Below are 18086 nucleotides of genomic sequence, written 5' to 3'. Positions count from 1 at the left end.
ATTTTCTCACATTTTCCCAAGGTTTTTATAATTTCTCTGGCCATAAAGAACCTCCAGTAGAGGAACACTAAACAATAAATGAATTTCTCTAATCTTTGTCCTTTCACCGCTTCTCCTCTCATATGGATTTGGTGATGCCAAAGCTAAAGCGTATAATGGGAATGAGAAGACATGCCTAGTGGAAAGCTATGGTGGAGTACGCAGATGTCATGCCTAGTTCGGCTTTCGTGCAATTTAGCTCTAAGAAGAAGTGTAAGGAAAGTATTGGTGGCAGTGAGGGTGTGAATTTGGGAGAGATTGCTTGGAATATGAGGGGTGTTGAGGTCAAATGGGTCACTGTCAAAGTTCATGAGAGATTCAGGGGGTTACATCGCTGATGGTGTATGTGGTGATGATGTTTAGTTGATTTGCTTGGCCTTTGGAGGATCATGATTTGCATCATTAGGCAACTTGAATTACTTGCATATTATGGGGGCTCAGAAAGACATGCCGAGAAAGATCATGGTCATGAGTCATGACATGGTGAGGCCAGTCCTCTTGGTGAGTTTTTGATGAGTGGATGTGGGTCCTGCTTAATTGGGTTTCCTCTATTTTTTCTAAGTTTATAACGTGTGTTTGTGCATGGTTACCAATAAATCAAAGAAAAAGAAAGAAAAATTTTCAAATATGAAAATAAACTAATTCTAAATTTTTTATAAATTAGGGACTTGTGGCATCCTATGTGGCAACTTATATGGCATAAAAAATAATATTTTAATATCACCGTTAGTCATGTCATCATTTTTCATCCACTACTTAATGACATGAACTATTTTAATATGATACCAAAAGGTTACGAATTAAATTGACACATTTGAAATGATAGAGACCAAACTGAAAAATAATATAAAGGTTAAGGACAAAACTTGTGCTTTGCCCTTTTAAAAAAAAAATAGAAAAGGTAAGTAGGATCAACATGGATTCAAGTTTGTTGCTAAAGCTTTATAACTTGGGGAAATTGACATCGTTTTTTGTGTGAATAATTTGATAATTACATTAGGGGAGATGAGATTTACACCATAGATGCTTTAAAAATACCAAAATGTATATACATTATACATATCTTTTAAGAAAAAAAAAATCATATTTAAAGGAAGGACATTAGTTTCATTTTGATTCTTAATATTATTTTGAAAACAAAGATTACATAACCTTTAAAAATTATACAAACTAGCTTATAACCCCATGCATATGCATTAATACACTTAAAAATATATAATAAGATGCATAATATAATTCCTATATATACAATTTAAATACTATTGATAATCATTTTTATATTTTGTTAACACTTTAAAATTTTTTGTAAGGATATTATTAGGTATAAAATGTAAATAGTCTATTTTTAAAATTATTTTGAAACATTTTTATTTTACAATTCATTTATTCTAGATTCTTTGGTTTTTGTACTTAATAACTCACTTGTATAAATATTTATGATGTAATCCCACATTTGATTCTAAAACTAAGAAATAAAACTCTTTAAGAATAAATAATTTATAACACATGGCGCAAAAATTAGAACTTCAATTTGAAATTCTAATTTGAGTTTCTCTCAACTTAATCTATTAATATATATATATATATATATATATATATGTTGGAGTTGACTCATATTTGTTACTAGGTCCCTAAGTTAGGGTATTTTAGGAAATTTGTATAGGGTAGAATTTCTTTTTTGATATAATGTACAGGCTAGAATTATTATATAAAAATAATGTTATGACCTTATTTCTAGTGGATTATAAGTCGCCTGCTCCCTTAGACTTAGGCACTAGTGATTCATGTTAAAATCTTTTCATTAATAGATGATTTCACAACAAAATATTTAAGAAATAGAAAATTAACAAAAGATGTACTTGACATTTAAATTTTCATACAAAAATATGTATGAAATTGCGGGAGCAAATCATCAAAACATCTTAAAAAAAAGAAGATAAATAATCTTGTTTTTACTCAAATCAGAAAAGTAATTGAGTGTAAATGAAACTCAAGCATTTATCCTCTCTAATTGTTTAATAGAGTTGAAAACAATTGCAACTATTACATCATGTAGCTATGTTTTTAACCATTTATGGAAATAGTAGAAATTCACCTCTCTCTCTCTCTCAAGTTTACTTCAATTTCTAGAGAGTGAGGCAATTAACAACTTATTGCTAATAGACCAATAAATTAAACAATTATTGTTCTTTGAAACAATTTAACAATTTATACATCTAATGAAATATCAGGATTCCCTTTTTTTAGCGTGTACAAGTGAATTTGGATTTTGAATATTCATTTTCTCTCTCTTCATAAAAGTGAATATGGATTCTAAATTTTATTTATTTTTTCTTTTAAAGGGAATATCCAAATTCCAATTTTTGTATTTTATTCTCCCTCCTCCCAATTCGTGTATATTTTTGAGATTGCTCATACAAGTGTTCCCAATGAATTTTGTATCTTATGTTGTTGTCATTATTATCGTCATGATCCCTATTATTTAATTATCATCACTAACTCTTTTTGTCATTAATAATAATAATTTAACATCTGAATTCACTTTTTTGGAGAGGGAAAAAATGAAATATGAATGTTCAAGATCCAAACCCATTTTTACACCAAAAGAATAAAAAATTAAAAATTTGGAATCCGGATCCGTATATGTATAAATTGTTTCAATAAAACCACAATTTATTAATTTCATTTTCTATTAACAATAAATTTTCAATTGCCTCCCTAGTGACTACTGAGTAGTGAGTCCCCAAATATGTCCATATGGAGGGAAAAAGAAAAACATCTATTAGACTGAATTCCAATAATCGTGGGTATGAAAGTATGAACTAGCCAATAATAATCTGGTTAAGAATCTTATATGTGGAAAAAGCTAGGAAGAGGACAAAACCCTCTGCAAATCTCACTGGGCACCAATCCTACGGTCAATATAAAGAGCTCCCGTCTCTTGCAATGAGTTTAGTCCTCCCATATTCATGCTACAAATCACAATCTCAACCTCTTTTCCCTGTGTCGAAACAGTAGCTGTTTATATTATCGCAAACAAGCTTTAACGCAACTTATTTTGGATACTGCTTATTTTGTTAAAAATTAAAAATTAAAAATTAAAAATAATAAAAAAATAAATTTTTTACTGTTTATTACTGTTCATTGGCCTAAATACACTTTTCATGACCAATGAACAGTGCATAACATGCTGGTTAAAAAAAAAAAAAAGCCAAAAACGTGACTTTACTCTAGACGCATACGCAAGCATATCTAAATGAAGCCTTAATAACATCCAACTTTATTCCCCAAAATTTGTTGGACATGCCTATTTAATAGATTAGGTTAGTCATGGATTCAACTTATCTCTAGTACTTTTTAATTGAATATATATTTTTATTTTAAATATACAATAACAAGTAATAGTGAGTTTTAATCCCCACATTTTATTTAATTAGTAATGATGTAGAAGTCTATCATTAAAATAAAATAAGATTTCTTTTAAAAAAATACTGAAAGTAAGCTAATCCCGTTGGCTTCACACACACACACACACACATATATATATATATATTATTTTATTTAATCAAAGTTATACCTTTCTATTAATTTTTTTTTTGGTTTTTTCTACATCTATTTTTGTTTGACTTGAATGAACTTACTTTTTCTCACTATTGTTGTTATCGCTTTCATACGTATATGAACAAAAAATCTTAAAGGTCTTTTTTCAACTTTTTATCAAAATATGTTACTCTTATATTTAAATAATTACTTATTTTAAACCCTATATTGTTCTTGCAATTGTATTAATTTATATTAACATTTTTATATTAAGTACACTCATTCTATGAGATATATGAATAAAAATTTTACATTAACATGCAATTTTACAATTGCTTGAGAGTTGAGAATAAGAGCACTCATATTAGTTCATATATAATATAAAAAGTTGTAAAATTTACATAATTTTAACTAAAAATGACTTATATTAATCTGTGTATAATTGTATAAATTTACAAATTTACTATAGAAACTATATAAATTTTACATTACTATTATTCATTATTCATTATTCATTTTGTATTTAGTTTTTATTTATTTTTACATATCCCTAACAATAGGAGAAGAAAGTGGATAGTGATTGTTATGCATAAAAAATGATAAATAATTAAAAAATAAATAAAAATAATAATTTAATAAAATATATTATGAAAAAGATAATCAACGTGTGATGTTTTAAAAAAAGAGCATGTAAAATAAAATATAACAAATACTAATACTAAAATAGGTAAAAAAATTTGAACGTGCTCTAACATAACCCACAAATATGAACTCATTTAATATGAGAGACTATCCTCTGGATGCAGATATCACAGACATGTGTTGTGCGGGACAGAACTCTTTAAATCTGATCCTTGGATATAGCAACACATTCTTGTGAGTCAGCATCACCTTCTTTCCCATTCACCAAAGATCACAACCACAAGAACTCAAAAAACCACAGAGCCCCCACACTAATGTGGGTCCCACCCAACAAATGTGATTTATGAATCCCCTCGTGCCTATAATATTTCCTTTAAAAAAAGAAAATAAAAAAAAACACAACAACAACACCAAAATTGCGTAAAGGGGCACCTTGGTAATATCGAGACAAATTCAATTTGCACCCATTGTTTTCTCATTTATGTATATATCAGCCTCCTTAGCCATTTTCTGATCTCTCTCTTTCTCTTTCTCTCTCTCTACGAAACCAGGCAGAAGCTGAAAGAGAGAGACAGAAACAGAGAGAGAGAGAGTTGGAGAGAAGAAACAGTAAGACACCAAAGAAAGAGAGAGAGAGAACTATAATATTAGCTAAACAAGTCTCTCTTTCTGTGCCTATTCTCTCTCTCTCACTGGTTTTGCAACCAAAATACTCGGTCTTTTCTCATTTTTTTTCTCTCTCTCACTTTCTCGCCAAGATGATCTCGCTGAATAGAAGCTCGTTCCTGGTAATATAAATCAAACCCATTTCTCAGATCACACTTTTATGCACACCCATTTCACCAAAACACAATTACACCATTTTGTTTTTCCTCTTCTTCTTCTTCTTCTTCTTCTGGGTTTTCCATGTTATGCTCTTTCACATTGGAGCCCACGAAATTCCTTAACTTTCCCAACTTTCCAATTGTTAATAATTTGGTAATAACACAATTCAAAGCCAAAGAACCAGATTTACTTATCTGGGTCTTCTCTATTTAGCTAATTCACATTAAAAAAAAAAAACCACAAATTTATCAAATTTTGTTCATTTTTAATTGGTGGGTTTTTTTTAATTTTAATTTATTTGATATATATATATATATATATATATATGTTTTTTGGTGGCGCAGAACAATTCTGGGATTTCAGGGTCCGGTAGCTACTCTATCTCTCGGGTTCAGAGAAAAGGTCCAGTTTCGGTGAGAGTGGTGGCTTTGGGCTCAAATGGTCGTGCTGGTGAAGGAAACGCAGCCGTTTTGGTAGAGAAGAACAAGTTGAAGGAAATGAGAGAAGAGTCAGAGTCACCCTCATCCTCATCAGCCCTGATTGATGACGTGGACTCCAAACCCACCGTTGCTGGTGGTGTCCAAGACGTGTACGGTGAGGATTCAGCCACCGAGGACCAGTTTGTCACACCTTGGAGCGTCTCTGTTGCTAGGTGAGAATGAGACTTTGTGTGATCATTGATCTATTTTTATGCTAATTTGCTTTTTTTTTTTTTTTTGTTTAAGAATATTTTTTTTTCCCGATGATATCCGTGTTCTTGTTTTGGCTAAATATGTTGTCATTTGCATTTATAATGTTTACTAAAAATTATATTGGATTTCTTTCTATTTTATGATGTTCTCTGTATTTATATACATACATATATGCTTTGTTGGACGTAATTTTGTTTTGATTTCACTTCTGTTTTATAATCGTTTCATTTTTATAAATAGAAATATTTTATGTGAAAGTACAACAATTTGGTGTTTTTATATTCTGTGTCACTGTGTGTGTGTGTGCGCTTCATGACCAAAATATCTTTTTTTTTTACTCTTTCGTTTTTGCAACTAAAATTTTAATCTTCATTGTGTAGATCTTAATGATTGAGGGTCTTGGTCTAATAATGATTGTGTAGATCTTAATGTTCAGACAAGAAGATCTTAATATAATATTCTGATCTGATCATTCTGATCTTAATGTGATTTTTGTTGTGACATAAATACATAGCATACTAGCTTTAGTATGCACAAATATTCTGCTTATTCCCTTGTCTCGGTTTTGTTTGATCTGGTGGCAACTAGACTTTCTTAAATTTCCCTTTATATATTATTAGGACTTTTCTACTGATTAAATAATAAATATATATATATATATATTTTAAGGACTTTTTCTAAAATAACAATGCACTTCCAAGTGGGTTCAAACCCTTAACTAAAAATAAAAAATTAAATTTATGCATTTGAATGAAAAGGGAGTGCTTGTTATGTTATGCTACAACCAATTTTCATTGCATTAAACTAAGAACTAGTTAATTTATGTGAGGAGTTTCAAATTTTTTTTTTGTAGAAAGTAGTGGATATGAGGTTGAAATCCCCCTCCCCCCACCTCTTTTTTTTCCTCTCTGAATGCAATTGTGAAAAAGTTCAAATCATTTTAACATTTAAAAGAAAAAAAAGAAAAAAAAACCGCTAGTGCAATTGCACCCACTCAAGTGTACGTGTCTTTGTCACTATATATGCAAGTTATCAGGGGGTACCTACTTCTATATAAAAAAGAAACCGTTTAATTTATTATTTGAACTTTTTCTGGCTATTCTTTCATAATTGATATGGGTTGGATCAATAATTTGAATACTTCTTATAACAAAACCTCTCCAATTTCATTAGTCTTTTGATTTTCTCTGACCTTGATATAATAGCATCTTTTATTATTTTGTTCGTTGAGAACACATGTCTAGTCCTTCCTTACTAGAAATGTGGTGATCTGTTGGACAAAGTACCTTAAGTGCCCGTAAAATTGAGTAGGATTTTTTATGATGTGTATATATTAACTTTCTCATTTATTGGCTTTTCTCTTGCTATGCAGTGGTTATTCTTTATTGAGAGATCCACACCACAATAAAGGGCTTGCCTTCACTATCAGAGAGAGAGATGCCCACTTTTTACGTGGCCTTCTGCCCCCAACAGTTGCTTCTCATGATCTTCAGGTTATCACTCAGCTTTATACATCCATAGCTGTTTGGTTTTCTAATTTTTTATAATATTAACTTAACATTATCACTAAATGACTCACCAGGTAAAGAAAATGATGCACAATATCCGCCAGTATCAAGTTCCACTACAGAAGTACATGGCCATGATGGACCTTCAGGTTGACACAATTTATTTTAATTTGTGCTTGAGTTTTTTAGTTGGAGACTTCACGGTTCTCAAATTTTGTTCAATATTGGATTGTACTGAATTTCTGTTTTGCACACAATAAGTTTTAAGTAAATATGCTGGCGATAACTCCAATTTTGTTTCAAAGTCTTATAAAATGCAAACACATGATTTCGATTTAAATATGAATTGCTGATCTGCATTTTCCCTCATGCAATTATGGGTGATCGTATGCCCGCTGAAATTTAATAAAATGAAAGTTTTGCTATGCTGAATTTTCAGGAGAGAAATCAAAGGCTGTTCTACAAACTTCTCATTGAAAATGTTGAGGAGTTGCTCCCAATTGTCTACACTCCCACTGTTGGTGAAGCTTGCCAGAAATATGGGAGCATCTTTATGCGTCCTCAGGGTCTCTTTATTAGTTTGAAAGAGAAGTATGTTTGGTTGCACACTTTCTAAATCCCTTCTTTAGTGGTCAATTCTGATGCAATTTTATCTTGATAATTGTGTTCAAACTGAAACTGTTTGTTGGCAGGGGGAAAATTCTTGAGGTTTTGAGGAATTGGCCCGAGAAGAATATTCAAGTCATTGTTGTCACTGACGGGGAGAGGATTTTGGGGCTAGGAGATCTTGGCTGTCAGGTAAACTCTATCAAGAGTTTGTTATTAAGGATATGTCTTATTATCTGAAATATGTTTCATTGAAGTGTGACATTGGTTAGGTTATTGGTCTTTTACCTCTTCAAGTCTCTCTCTCTCTCTCTCTCTCATATGACAGAATCAATTGATGTCAATTTATGAAATATTGACAGGGGATGGGAATACCAGTGGGGAAACTTTCCTTATATACTGCACTTGGGGGAATCCGTCCTTCAGCTGTAAGTACTCACACATAACCAATGCTATTCATTCTTGTCATTTCTGACTCAAAATGCATGTGTATTACCAAGTTACCACTGGGTAGCAATTCTTTTCTAAAGGAAGGGGAAAAAGCATAGTTTTTATATTTGAATTCCATTTTTCTATATTAGCTTCTGCCATAGAACTCGTAGTTTTGGATATTCAGTCAGTGTGCTATCAGAGTACACAGGATGTTGCCATTGATATAGAGAAAGTGAAGTAGCTAGTGATGTTTCTGTAATTCACGCAGTTCACTTAGTTCACTTTGTGAGTGAACTGATGATAATGCTACTCTATCTTTGCAACATGGGGGCTGTAAATTTGATGGAAAATTGTGGGAAAAGTTATTATGGAGCACTGGACTCTGCAAACTTGACAACTAGTTGACAGTCACCCACAATTTCACCTTGTCTGTTTCAGTGCTTGCCAATAACCATTGATGTGGGTACAAACAATGAGAAGTTACTGAATGATGAGTTCTACATTGGACTCAGGCAAAGGAGGGCTACCGGGCAGGTTTGTAATTTGCATACTAAATTCTTCTAGCATTCATTTATTCATTTGAGTTTCATTTATGAAGGACATGAAATTATTTGTTATACACTTATTCTAAAGTTTACTTGCCTTCTTTTTGAACCATAGGAATATGCTGAACTTCTAGATGAATTCATGATGGCAGTCAAGCAGAATTATGGAGAAAAAGTCCTCATCCAGGTAGTTGGCCCCAGCCAAAGATACCATTTAATTGTAATCTGGTTTGCAGGGCTTAATGGCTTATTTATCTATTTGTAGGTTAGTGTTTTCTAAATCTGTTTGCCATGTCTTGCAGTTTGAAGACTTTGCAAACCACAATGCTTTTGATCTGCTTGCAAAATATGGCACAACACATCTTGTTTTCAATGATGATATTCAGGTAAACTAATGTTGATTTCCATTGTTGATATTTGGCAAATTGGGATACACGTATCCTTAATATTTGGGTATTCACTTGCTGCAGGGGACGGCTTCCGTGGTCCTTGCTGGGCTGGTTGCAGGACAGAAATTAGTTGGGGGAACCTTAGCTGACCACAGATTTCTGTTCCTTGGTGCTGGAGAGGTTGGTATAAATTATGCTGTATTGAACAATTAATAAAGGGATTAAGGCTGTGTTATTGTATTTAACAATTAATAAAAAAGAAAGAAATAACAAATTTCTGGATTTGAAAAAATTATTAAAGGTTGAGTAGATGACAGTGGAAAACCTTAATATTATTCAATCATGGCTATTATAAGCACTTGTAAGCCTTAAATTTTCTTGGTCCTTGTGGGCTCATACCTGCCGTTTTTAATAACTCTTTCTTAAAAAGCAATTACATTGCTCTATAATGGAGAATATATGATCCTTCTTATTTCAACTGTAATTCCCTACTTGTTTTAGTAACCCTTCTCTTCATTTTTTTTTTCTTCTCCTTACTGTAAGTGCCGAGACTTTGTTGTCTCACTTTTGTCTGGTGGTTACAGGCTGGTACTGGAATAGCAGAACTCATAGCCCTTGAGATGTCTAAACAGGTTATAAGCTGCTCTGAGGGTTTTTCCTTTTACATTTTTTTTTGGGTGACGTGATTTATGGTAGAATTAGTAGATACATCTAAATATAGTATTACTCCTAATTTGTGCAGACAAATGCCCCACTAGAAGAGACACGCAAGAAGATTTGGCTTGTGGACTCTAAGGTAGGGACAACCTAATATAGCTCCTTGCAGTGTGCAGTAGATTATTGTTTCTTTCCATCAGTTAAAATTTGCATACAATTCCTTTTGCAGGGATTGATTGTTAGTTCCCGCAAGGAATCACTCCAACAATTCAAGAAGCCCTGGGCTCATGAACATGAACCAATTAAGGAACTTGTGGATGCTGTTAAGGTCTGAACACTCTCTGACTGTCTCTCTCTCTCTCTCTCTCTCTCACACACACACACACACACACACACACCTAACATTTCCTTAGTCTCTATTCCCTAACTTTTCTCTTGTCATTAGGCAATTAGGCCAACCGTGTTGATAGGGACTTCAGGAGTAGGAAGAACATTTACTAAAGAAGTGGTTGAGGCTATGGCCTCCATCAATGAGGTAAATTGTCTATCCATTTACTTCTGTGTTTTAGGAGTTGTATTTACACCCTAGAGAAGCTAAGTTGGTCGTTGTATATGCTTACTGCTTGTAGAAACCTATTATTCTTGCTCTTTCAAACCCAACTTCACAGTCTGAATGTACTGCTGAGGAAGCTTATACATGGAGTCAGGTAAGAAAAACATGCACTTGTGCTTTTTGAGTTATAAAGTATCTTAAATTGTTTTTGAATGATATCTTTCAGCTTTTATAGCTCTTCTAGATTACTAATGATGACCCACTTCTTTTTGTTCTTTATTCATCTCTGTTACCGACAGGGTCGTGCCATTTTTGCTAGTGGAAGCCCATTTCCTCCTGTTGAATATGATGGGAAGGTTTTCGTGCCTGGCCAGGTCTTAAATCTGATGAATTTAATGAATAATGTGCTAAATGTAGACACATGAGAAACTTGGCAACTAATTTTGGTTTTTTTTTTTTTCTTTTTGATTCAGGCAAATAATGCATACATCTTTCCTGGACTTGGTCTGGGTCTAATAATGTCTGGTGCCATCCGTGTTCATGACGACATGCTCCTGGCAGCCTGTAAGTGCAACAAAACATGGATTTTTAAGAGTCAATTTTTATTTTTGCCTTGGAAAACAGGATGTGTGGCACTGTTTTCAACCTGTCAACTCCAAGCAAAATTGGTGGTTATTCTCATTAACTTTCATCTAATGTATAATGTTATTAGGTTCTGCAATTTTCAGTGCCAATGAACTCTGGTTCAAATGGTACTTCCTCCAAAATAATGGGTGTAGGGTGAGGTTGTGAGTTTAAAACCCATTGTATGCATGTGTTACTTAACAATAAGGGGGAAAAAAAAGGGTTCTGAACCTCTTTTTAGGTGGGCCAAATGTTGGCTTAAGCTGGAACCAGACTTTCTGGTGGAGATTGGAAAAGGAACCAAAATTATGAAAGAGTTTATGGTCTATCCCTTGCCAAAACATTGCATCAATTTTTATTTTTTACTTTTAAAATTACCTTCAGTAGACATGGAATGTCGAAAAAGTAATTTTTTAAGTTTGATGCAGTCAACTCAACTCTAGAAAGCTGCATCCAAAGGTTGAAAATGATAATTAATGACTTATGCCTGATCTCTTTGAAAGAATTCTTGGGACTGACAGTCCATTGGAATGATGAACCTTTTCCTTGTTCTTGTGTATGTTGTAGCGTAGATTAACCCAATTATTGTGATTAAGTTTTTGTTTAGTTGTAGCATCTGATTTTCTTTAACGGTCAAGGAAAACTTTCCTACTGATAACTAATACATCTTTGGTTGTGCACACTTCCTTGGAACAGCGGAAGCTTTGGCTGCACAGGTGAGCCAGGAGAACTTTGACAGGGGTCTCATATACCCTCCATTCACTAACATCAGAAAGATTTCGGCTCATATTGCTGCTAATGTAGCTGCCAAAGCTTACGAACTTGGTGAGTCCTCCAATTGCTGAGATTGCAAAAATTTTCTTTTCCAACTCCAACAACTTTAGCAGTTAACATCTTACAATTTCTTTGTAGGTTTGGCTACTCGCCTTCCCGAGCCTAAAGATCTGGTGAAGTATGCAGAGAGCTGCATGTACAGCCCTGCCTATCGAAATTACCGGTGAATTAGTAGAAGTTTCTCTAGAACTTATTGTATGAAGTTCACTTTAATCATATAACCTTTCACTGTCATTTTTCAATTTTCATTTTGGTTATGTTCATTTTTTAAAGCCTTTCTCCCCCTTTTTTCTATCCTATAAGTTGGGTGGGTAAGGAATAGGGTGGGTGCTGGTAGTTGTATTACAGGTAAAATATAGTCTGGAAAATGTTGTGCACTGTTCAATTTATCATTCTACAAGAAATAAAAATTCAAAAATTTCAAACTAGGAGCATTTTAATTTTATGGAGTTACAAAAATGTATGCCCCACCCAGATATTAGGGGTGGCACTTATGATTCGGGTATTCTTGATTCCCAAACTTGTAACTTGCAATGATATGGAAATCTGAAAGTTCTGAACTACATTATCTGCGGCTATAATATAGGTTTCACCCGGGCCCCATGTAGTATCACATGCATTACCTTAGAAAGTTAGAATGTCTATCATAGACATATAGTAACAAAAGTACATGTAGGCAGTAATGGACCTTATGGTCAGTCTATTGACACAAAAGGGATTTGAAAATTTTGGTAAAAGAAAAAAAGTCTCTATAGCAGCTGTTTGAGGCAATATTGCCCCACTCCATTAATTTAATTAGACCATACATGTGGTCCTCCTGAGCAATACAAGCAAACCACTCCATCCCCCTCTTCACCGCACAAGGACAAGTTGCAGCCTGCTGGTAAATAATTGTAGCCATTTAAAGTCATCCCAGCGCAAGAATGATGTGAAGTTTGGATGTATTCAACCAAAAAACAACAAAAAAGCAAAAAAACAAAAAACAAAAATTTTGCGAAGATGGATGAATTTTAGGTGCCTAGTGAATCCAGTTAGCCTAGATGAGGTTCAAATCGAAGCAATTGGATGCAGCCTATATGACACGACCAATCAATTGCTCAATTAGATTGTGGCCATCCCTATTATGGTATCTCAGCTCATTGACCATGAAATACATGCATGGAAAGCAAGCCTTGTAGAAGATATCTTTGATGCAGAATCCTCAATAGCAATCCTGGCCATTCCAATCTCAATTAGGCCAAAGAGGCAACCTCACTGTCAAGTCAGCCTACCACAAGCAAGCCGAGCAAAACCTCACTCCCTCAAGTTCTAGCCTTTCATGGAAAAAACTTTGGAGAATCCAAGCTCCCGAGAGAATCAAAATGCTTCTCTGGAGAGTAGGTACCAGCTCCTTACCCACCAATGAAAATATCCAAAGGAGAGTTGCTGCCCATGACCCTACATGTGCACTATGCCAATTAGAAGCAGAATCTCCAACACACCTGTTCTTGAATTGCACCGTAGCTAGAGCTCTGTGGGGTTTCAAACCTGAGGACCATTCGATATCAACCTCAGAGGAAATCATCTAATTCATCATCGACCCCCCTTCCTCCCCATGCCCCGCAAAAGATATATGGATGATAACACTTAAGATGGCACTAATCCTCGATGAAATTTGGAGGACCAGGAACCAGGCTGTACATAAAGGTGGAGTGGTAGACATTCATGAAGCCATTAAACACATCCACAAAAGCATGGCCGAATTCCAGGCAGTAAAAACTTAGTATTTCTGCAGGGATAGCTCATGATCAGCCTCTCCTAGTGACACAATGACAACCAAATCTGCCGCTGGCAACCCCCACAGCAGGGATGGGTAAAGCTCAACACAGATGCCGCAACTGCCAGGAATAGCAATGCTATAGCTGTTGTTGCCAGAGACCACAAAGGTGATGTGCTGAAAATCTGGGCTAGAATCATAACCCCTTGCTCACCCACTCAAGCTGAAGCCTCTGCCATCTACTGGGCTACACAATTAGCTAAGGCTGAGAAATGGACTCATATTATCATCGAAGGGGACGCTAAGAGCTGCTTCGACTCCCTTAACTCCTTGTCAATCACCCCGGACTGGACCATCAGTAACATCATCAGCAACACTTTAAGCCTTAAAGACTTTTTTCTTAGTTGTTTTTTCTGTTGGGCTAAGAGAGACAGTAATACAGCAGCACATATTGCTGCTAGACTCACCCTTTCTTCTTCTATGTCCTTTAGTTACAATAAACACAATCTTCCTAATGTTCTTAAATCTGCTTATAAGGTCGACTGTAGTTCCATTGTGTATCCTTCTGTTTGATTAATGAAATTGAAGTTTATAAAAAAAAAAAAGATTGTGGTCTTGGCCTCTTGGATCCAACCCTATCAAGTAGTAAAACCTAGCAGAATCATTTTTAAATATTTTTCATGTTCTACATTTATGGGGATATGAAGGGCTGTGACCAAAAGATTGACCTAATGTGTTTTGTGCAGTGTACATTGTACATTGTACATTTATAATTTGGGGTTTCAATAAATATCATCCTTAGATTTTCATGTTTCATGTAAGTGTCAATTTAGTTCTTGCATTTTTTATTTGACAAATTAATGCTATGCTTGTGACAAATAGAACCTTCCTTCTCAAACCATAATGAAATATATCACATGACATGCACTTATGTACTTTTAATAACATAATAAAAGGTTATAGCTAGTGCATGATGCTTTTATTTTTGTGAAATCTGAGAGAGGTGAATGATGGCTGATCTCTCTCATTTTTTTTTTAATATCTTTTGAGAGGTTAACAATTGACATTATTATCTTTTATTAAATACTAATCTCCCAACTAGTTTTGATTTTGATTAGTAATATGATCGTCCACATACGTCTCTTCTCCCTCTCTCTCTTTAAATTTTTTAAAACTTGGTTTTTATATATATACCAGCCGACACAAAAAGACAAAACATGAACAGTGGCGCAGCTACGCTGCGCTTTCGAGGTTTTCATCTACTTTCGGTGGAAAATGTTTTTACTATAGGAAAAAGTAAATTATCCTCCCCTCCCCTTAGAATTTCAGGAATCTTCAGAGAATCCTAAACTCTCCTAGAGGATCCTAGGCTCCTCCCAGTCTATATAAAGAAGTTCAAGTCCCATTTGGAGGCAAGCTTGGTTCAACATATCTCCTTCTTACAAGAATCCCTTAGTAATCTTGTATTAAGAATATCCATTCTTGTAACCAATTTGTAACCAAATGACTTTTCTATTTTTTTGTTTTCAATGTAATCATATGGCCTTAGTTAGCTTAGTTGTCTTTGCATAAATAAGTTGTAACTTACCCACTGAGGAAACTGGGACTGATTGGCCAGGGTTCTTTGCCTGACTAGTATTGCTGGGAGGTGACTGTTTAGGTAGCTTTGGGGGTTGGGGCTGCTGTGCTGGCTTTTTTCCGGACATTTTGGGTTGGTTTCTGCAAGAATTTATAAGTAAGGAAATCAAGGGTACTGTTTTGGTTCCTTACACACACACACTAATTATAGTATTATACCCCAACCCTTACCTAGGGAGGTGCCATTAGACCAACATGGTCATTGACTCATCCACGTATATCTTAGTCACAAGGCATATGCCTAAATAATTAAAAAGCACATGTAAACGAATATTTGAAGACTTTTTTTTTCCCAATTTCATTCAAATTAAAATTTTATTTTCTTATATACAATTCTAATTTTAAAATTTTTTCTTTAAAAAGAAAATTCTAATTTGAAAAAAAAAAGTATCGTCGACTGAATCTTCTCTAACAAATGGGTATTGTTTATGTAAGTTAGTTTCTTTAAGTGGTGTCGTTTATTACACTTTTTTTTTCCTTCTATATTATTTGACTCTTATGAAGTTATGAGTATGATCCATTTTAACGATTTAGCTAATGTTGAACTGAGTCTTGTAAGCAATCATTAGTCTTCTTCTTAACTAGGTTTAATAAATTAAGATATGAATTTATTTAAGAAATATGGGTGTGTGACAAAATCATGTACATATAATAATGTGATTAACTTCATTCGAATTTTAAGTAAAATTTTTTACTTGTCAGTTGGCACAAGTCACGTACATAATATGAAAGAGATTAATTATTAGAAGTACAAATGCATGGATTAAATTGACACTCACATAAAAAGCCCTTATAAATCATAGTTGATTAGAGATGCTTTGTAATGGTAGCTTTTGTAATGTATTTCATAAAAAAGTCAACGAAGACTGATAATGGATAGGAGACATAATTCTAACCCATTTGACCTTGTGTGCGTTTGGCCTGATTTAAAAAAGTCAGTTTTTTTTTACTAATTAGTTTATTTTTGCTACTATTCATAGGTCTCATTGTACTTTTTGATACTATTTATGAATTTTACTGTACTATTTTAGCTACCTTTTAGTTTTATTTACAGTATTTTCAGCAAAAAAATTTTAATTTTAATTAAATAAACGGTTCCTAAATAGATACATAATATAACATAACCAATGAGCATTGAGTACTGCATTAAGCCTGCCCAAACAAAATGTTTAAAATTTAAATAGGCCCACTAAAATGCGTATAAAACTATATATATATATATATATATATATATATAACAGTTCTATACTTTTTTTTTTTTTTTGTGAGAAATAAACGCACAACACAAACAAAGAAGATGGAAAGGGGTACTAACCCGCGTATAAAACTATATATAACTATGTTTTGGAAACAACAAGTATGAAGATGACAGCTGGTTCAAAATGAATCCATAAAAAGTATTTGATGTTTGCGCAATTGTGCTAACTCAAAACAATGTAAGATGTGTCATCTTGTGCGCCAAATCCATAGAGCGAGAACAAAAGTTATTTATTGCAAAACGTAGTCTAGCCCAATTGAGCGTATTTTTGGTGGGTTGTAGGCCTAGACTTCTCTTTGAGTTTGGTTAAAGCCTAGACCAAAATTGAAGGTAGAAATGTTTAAATATGGACCTTAAGGTGGGGGTGTTTGGCAACACCAATGCACTAATCATTTTGGTTGGTGCCATTGTCGTGTACTCGTGTTAAGATAATACAATTCCTCTTTTATATAATAATAATAATTCAATTCCTCTGGTGGGAATTAAAATTGATTCAAGATATACTTCAATGATGTTTCTATGGCTTTTCAAATTAAAAACTATATATAAGGCCATCTTTAAGAACCCGTATTAGGAAATCAAAGAGCTTGTGAAAGTTGTGAATGGTAGGTTTAAAATTAAATTTGTAACTTATTGATTGGGGTTTTTAAATTTTTTTTTTTTTTTTTTGCACTCAGAATATTGTATTATTAAACGTTGACATGAGTTACCACAAACAGTATTTTGAGTCGTTTTACGACAAAGACACTTAAATTCATACCAAATTTTACAACATGCTTAAATATTAACTTATATTATAGTTGAATTTTAGCACTTAGCCATAGGACCATCTCTGGTACTTTCTGGGAAAAAAAAATTAGGTACATCAATCATAATGTGATACTTGAGTATATTGCAGATTTGGGGGTGTAGTTAGACGTGTTCCTAGCTAGTTAGCATTATTCCGGTGGTTAATGGACCATGAATATCATGATTGTAGTAGCCATTTTGGGCCGAATAAATTTTAGATTTCTTAACAACAATGACTTTAAGGATTTATGTGGCCCAACTAGCATTTTTGGGTCCATTTTGAAATCCTTCCTTAATCGGAACGATGAGAAATTGGGGACTCTCTTGACTTGTACTGCCACTTGGGCTAAGCAAGTCCATGTTTGAACTTTGAACCTCTCTTTGGGCTTTGTCAAACTCAAAGTCGAAGTAGTCATACCATAGAACAAAGAAAGGACCACGACTGGATTATACCTAAAGCCGTGTAAATGGAAAGAAGCAATTTTTTGTGTGGACCACTAGTTAGCTGAATTGTGCACTTTAGCCGACATTTGTTTTAAGATTACTGTTCTTCTTTCTTTTTGAACGTTAATTTTTTTTTTTTTAAACAAGTTTGGAGAAAATTTCTTTAAAATAAACCTAAAATTGCTTTAAGATTATAGCTTTTTAAAAAAATAAATTATCTTTTTCAACTTAATTTTCTTTGAAAATAGTGTGTAGAAAATTTCTCAAACTTATTACGTGTCGATTTAAGTAAGGATCTATGTGTACTTTTAATCT

The 18086-nt window shown here is 33.6% G+C and overlaps 2 protein-coding genes across 2 annotated transcripts; both read left to right on the top strand.

The window, feature by feature from the left end:
- Positions 1–4737: 4737 nt before the first annotated feature.
- LOC142633549 (NADP-dependent malic enzyme) lies at positions 4738–12314 on the top strand. Its single transcript, XM_075807790.1, has 20 exons — positions 4738–5009; positions 5391–5698; positions 7111–7231; positions 7321–7395; positions 7686–7837; positions 7939–8044; positions 8215–8280; positions 8723–8818; positions 8945–9016; positions 9132–9215; positions 9300–9398; positions 9803–9850; positions 9961–10014; positions 10105–10203; positions 10321–10410; positions 10505–10582; positions 10728–10802; positions 10902–10992; positions 11749–11877; positions 11965–12314. The coding sequence occupies exons 1-20, from the start codon at positions 4980–4982 to the stop codon at positions 12051–12053; spliced, it is 1962 nt and encodes a 653-aa protein (XP_075663905.1). The 5' UTR covers positions 4738–4979; the 3' UTR covers positions 12054–12314.
- A 1203-nt stretch (positions 12315–13517) lies between these two features.
- LOC142634821 (uncharacterized) lies at positions 13518–14215 on the top strand. The gene is made up of 2 exons (XM_075809072.1): positions 13518–13637; positions 13730–14215. The coding sequence occupies exons 1-2, from the start codon at positions 13518–13520 to the stop codon at positions 14213–14215; spliced, it is 606 nt and encodes a 201-aa protein (XP_075665187.1).
- Positions 14216–18086: the final 3871 nt, after the last annotated feature.

Source organism: Castanea sativa, chromosome 5 (assembly GCF_040712315.1).
Source record: "Castanea sativa cultivar Marrone di Chiusa Pesio chromosome 5, ASM4071231v1".
NCBI lineage: Eukaryota > Viridiplantae > Streptophyta > Magnoliopsida > Fagales > Fagaceae > Castanea > Castanea sativa.
The sequence above is the reverse complement of the archived record's forward strand: the minus strand, read 5'-3'. Positions and strand labels throughout refer to the sequence as shown.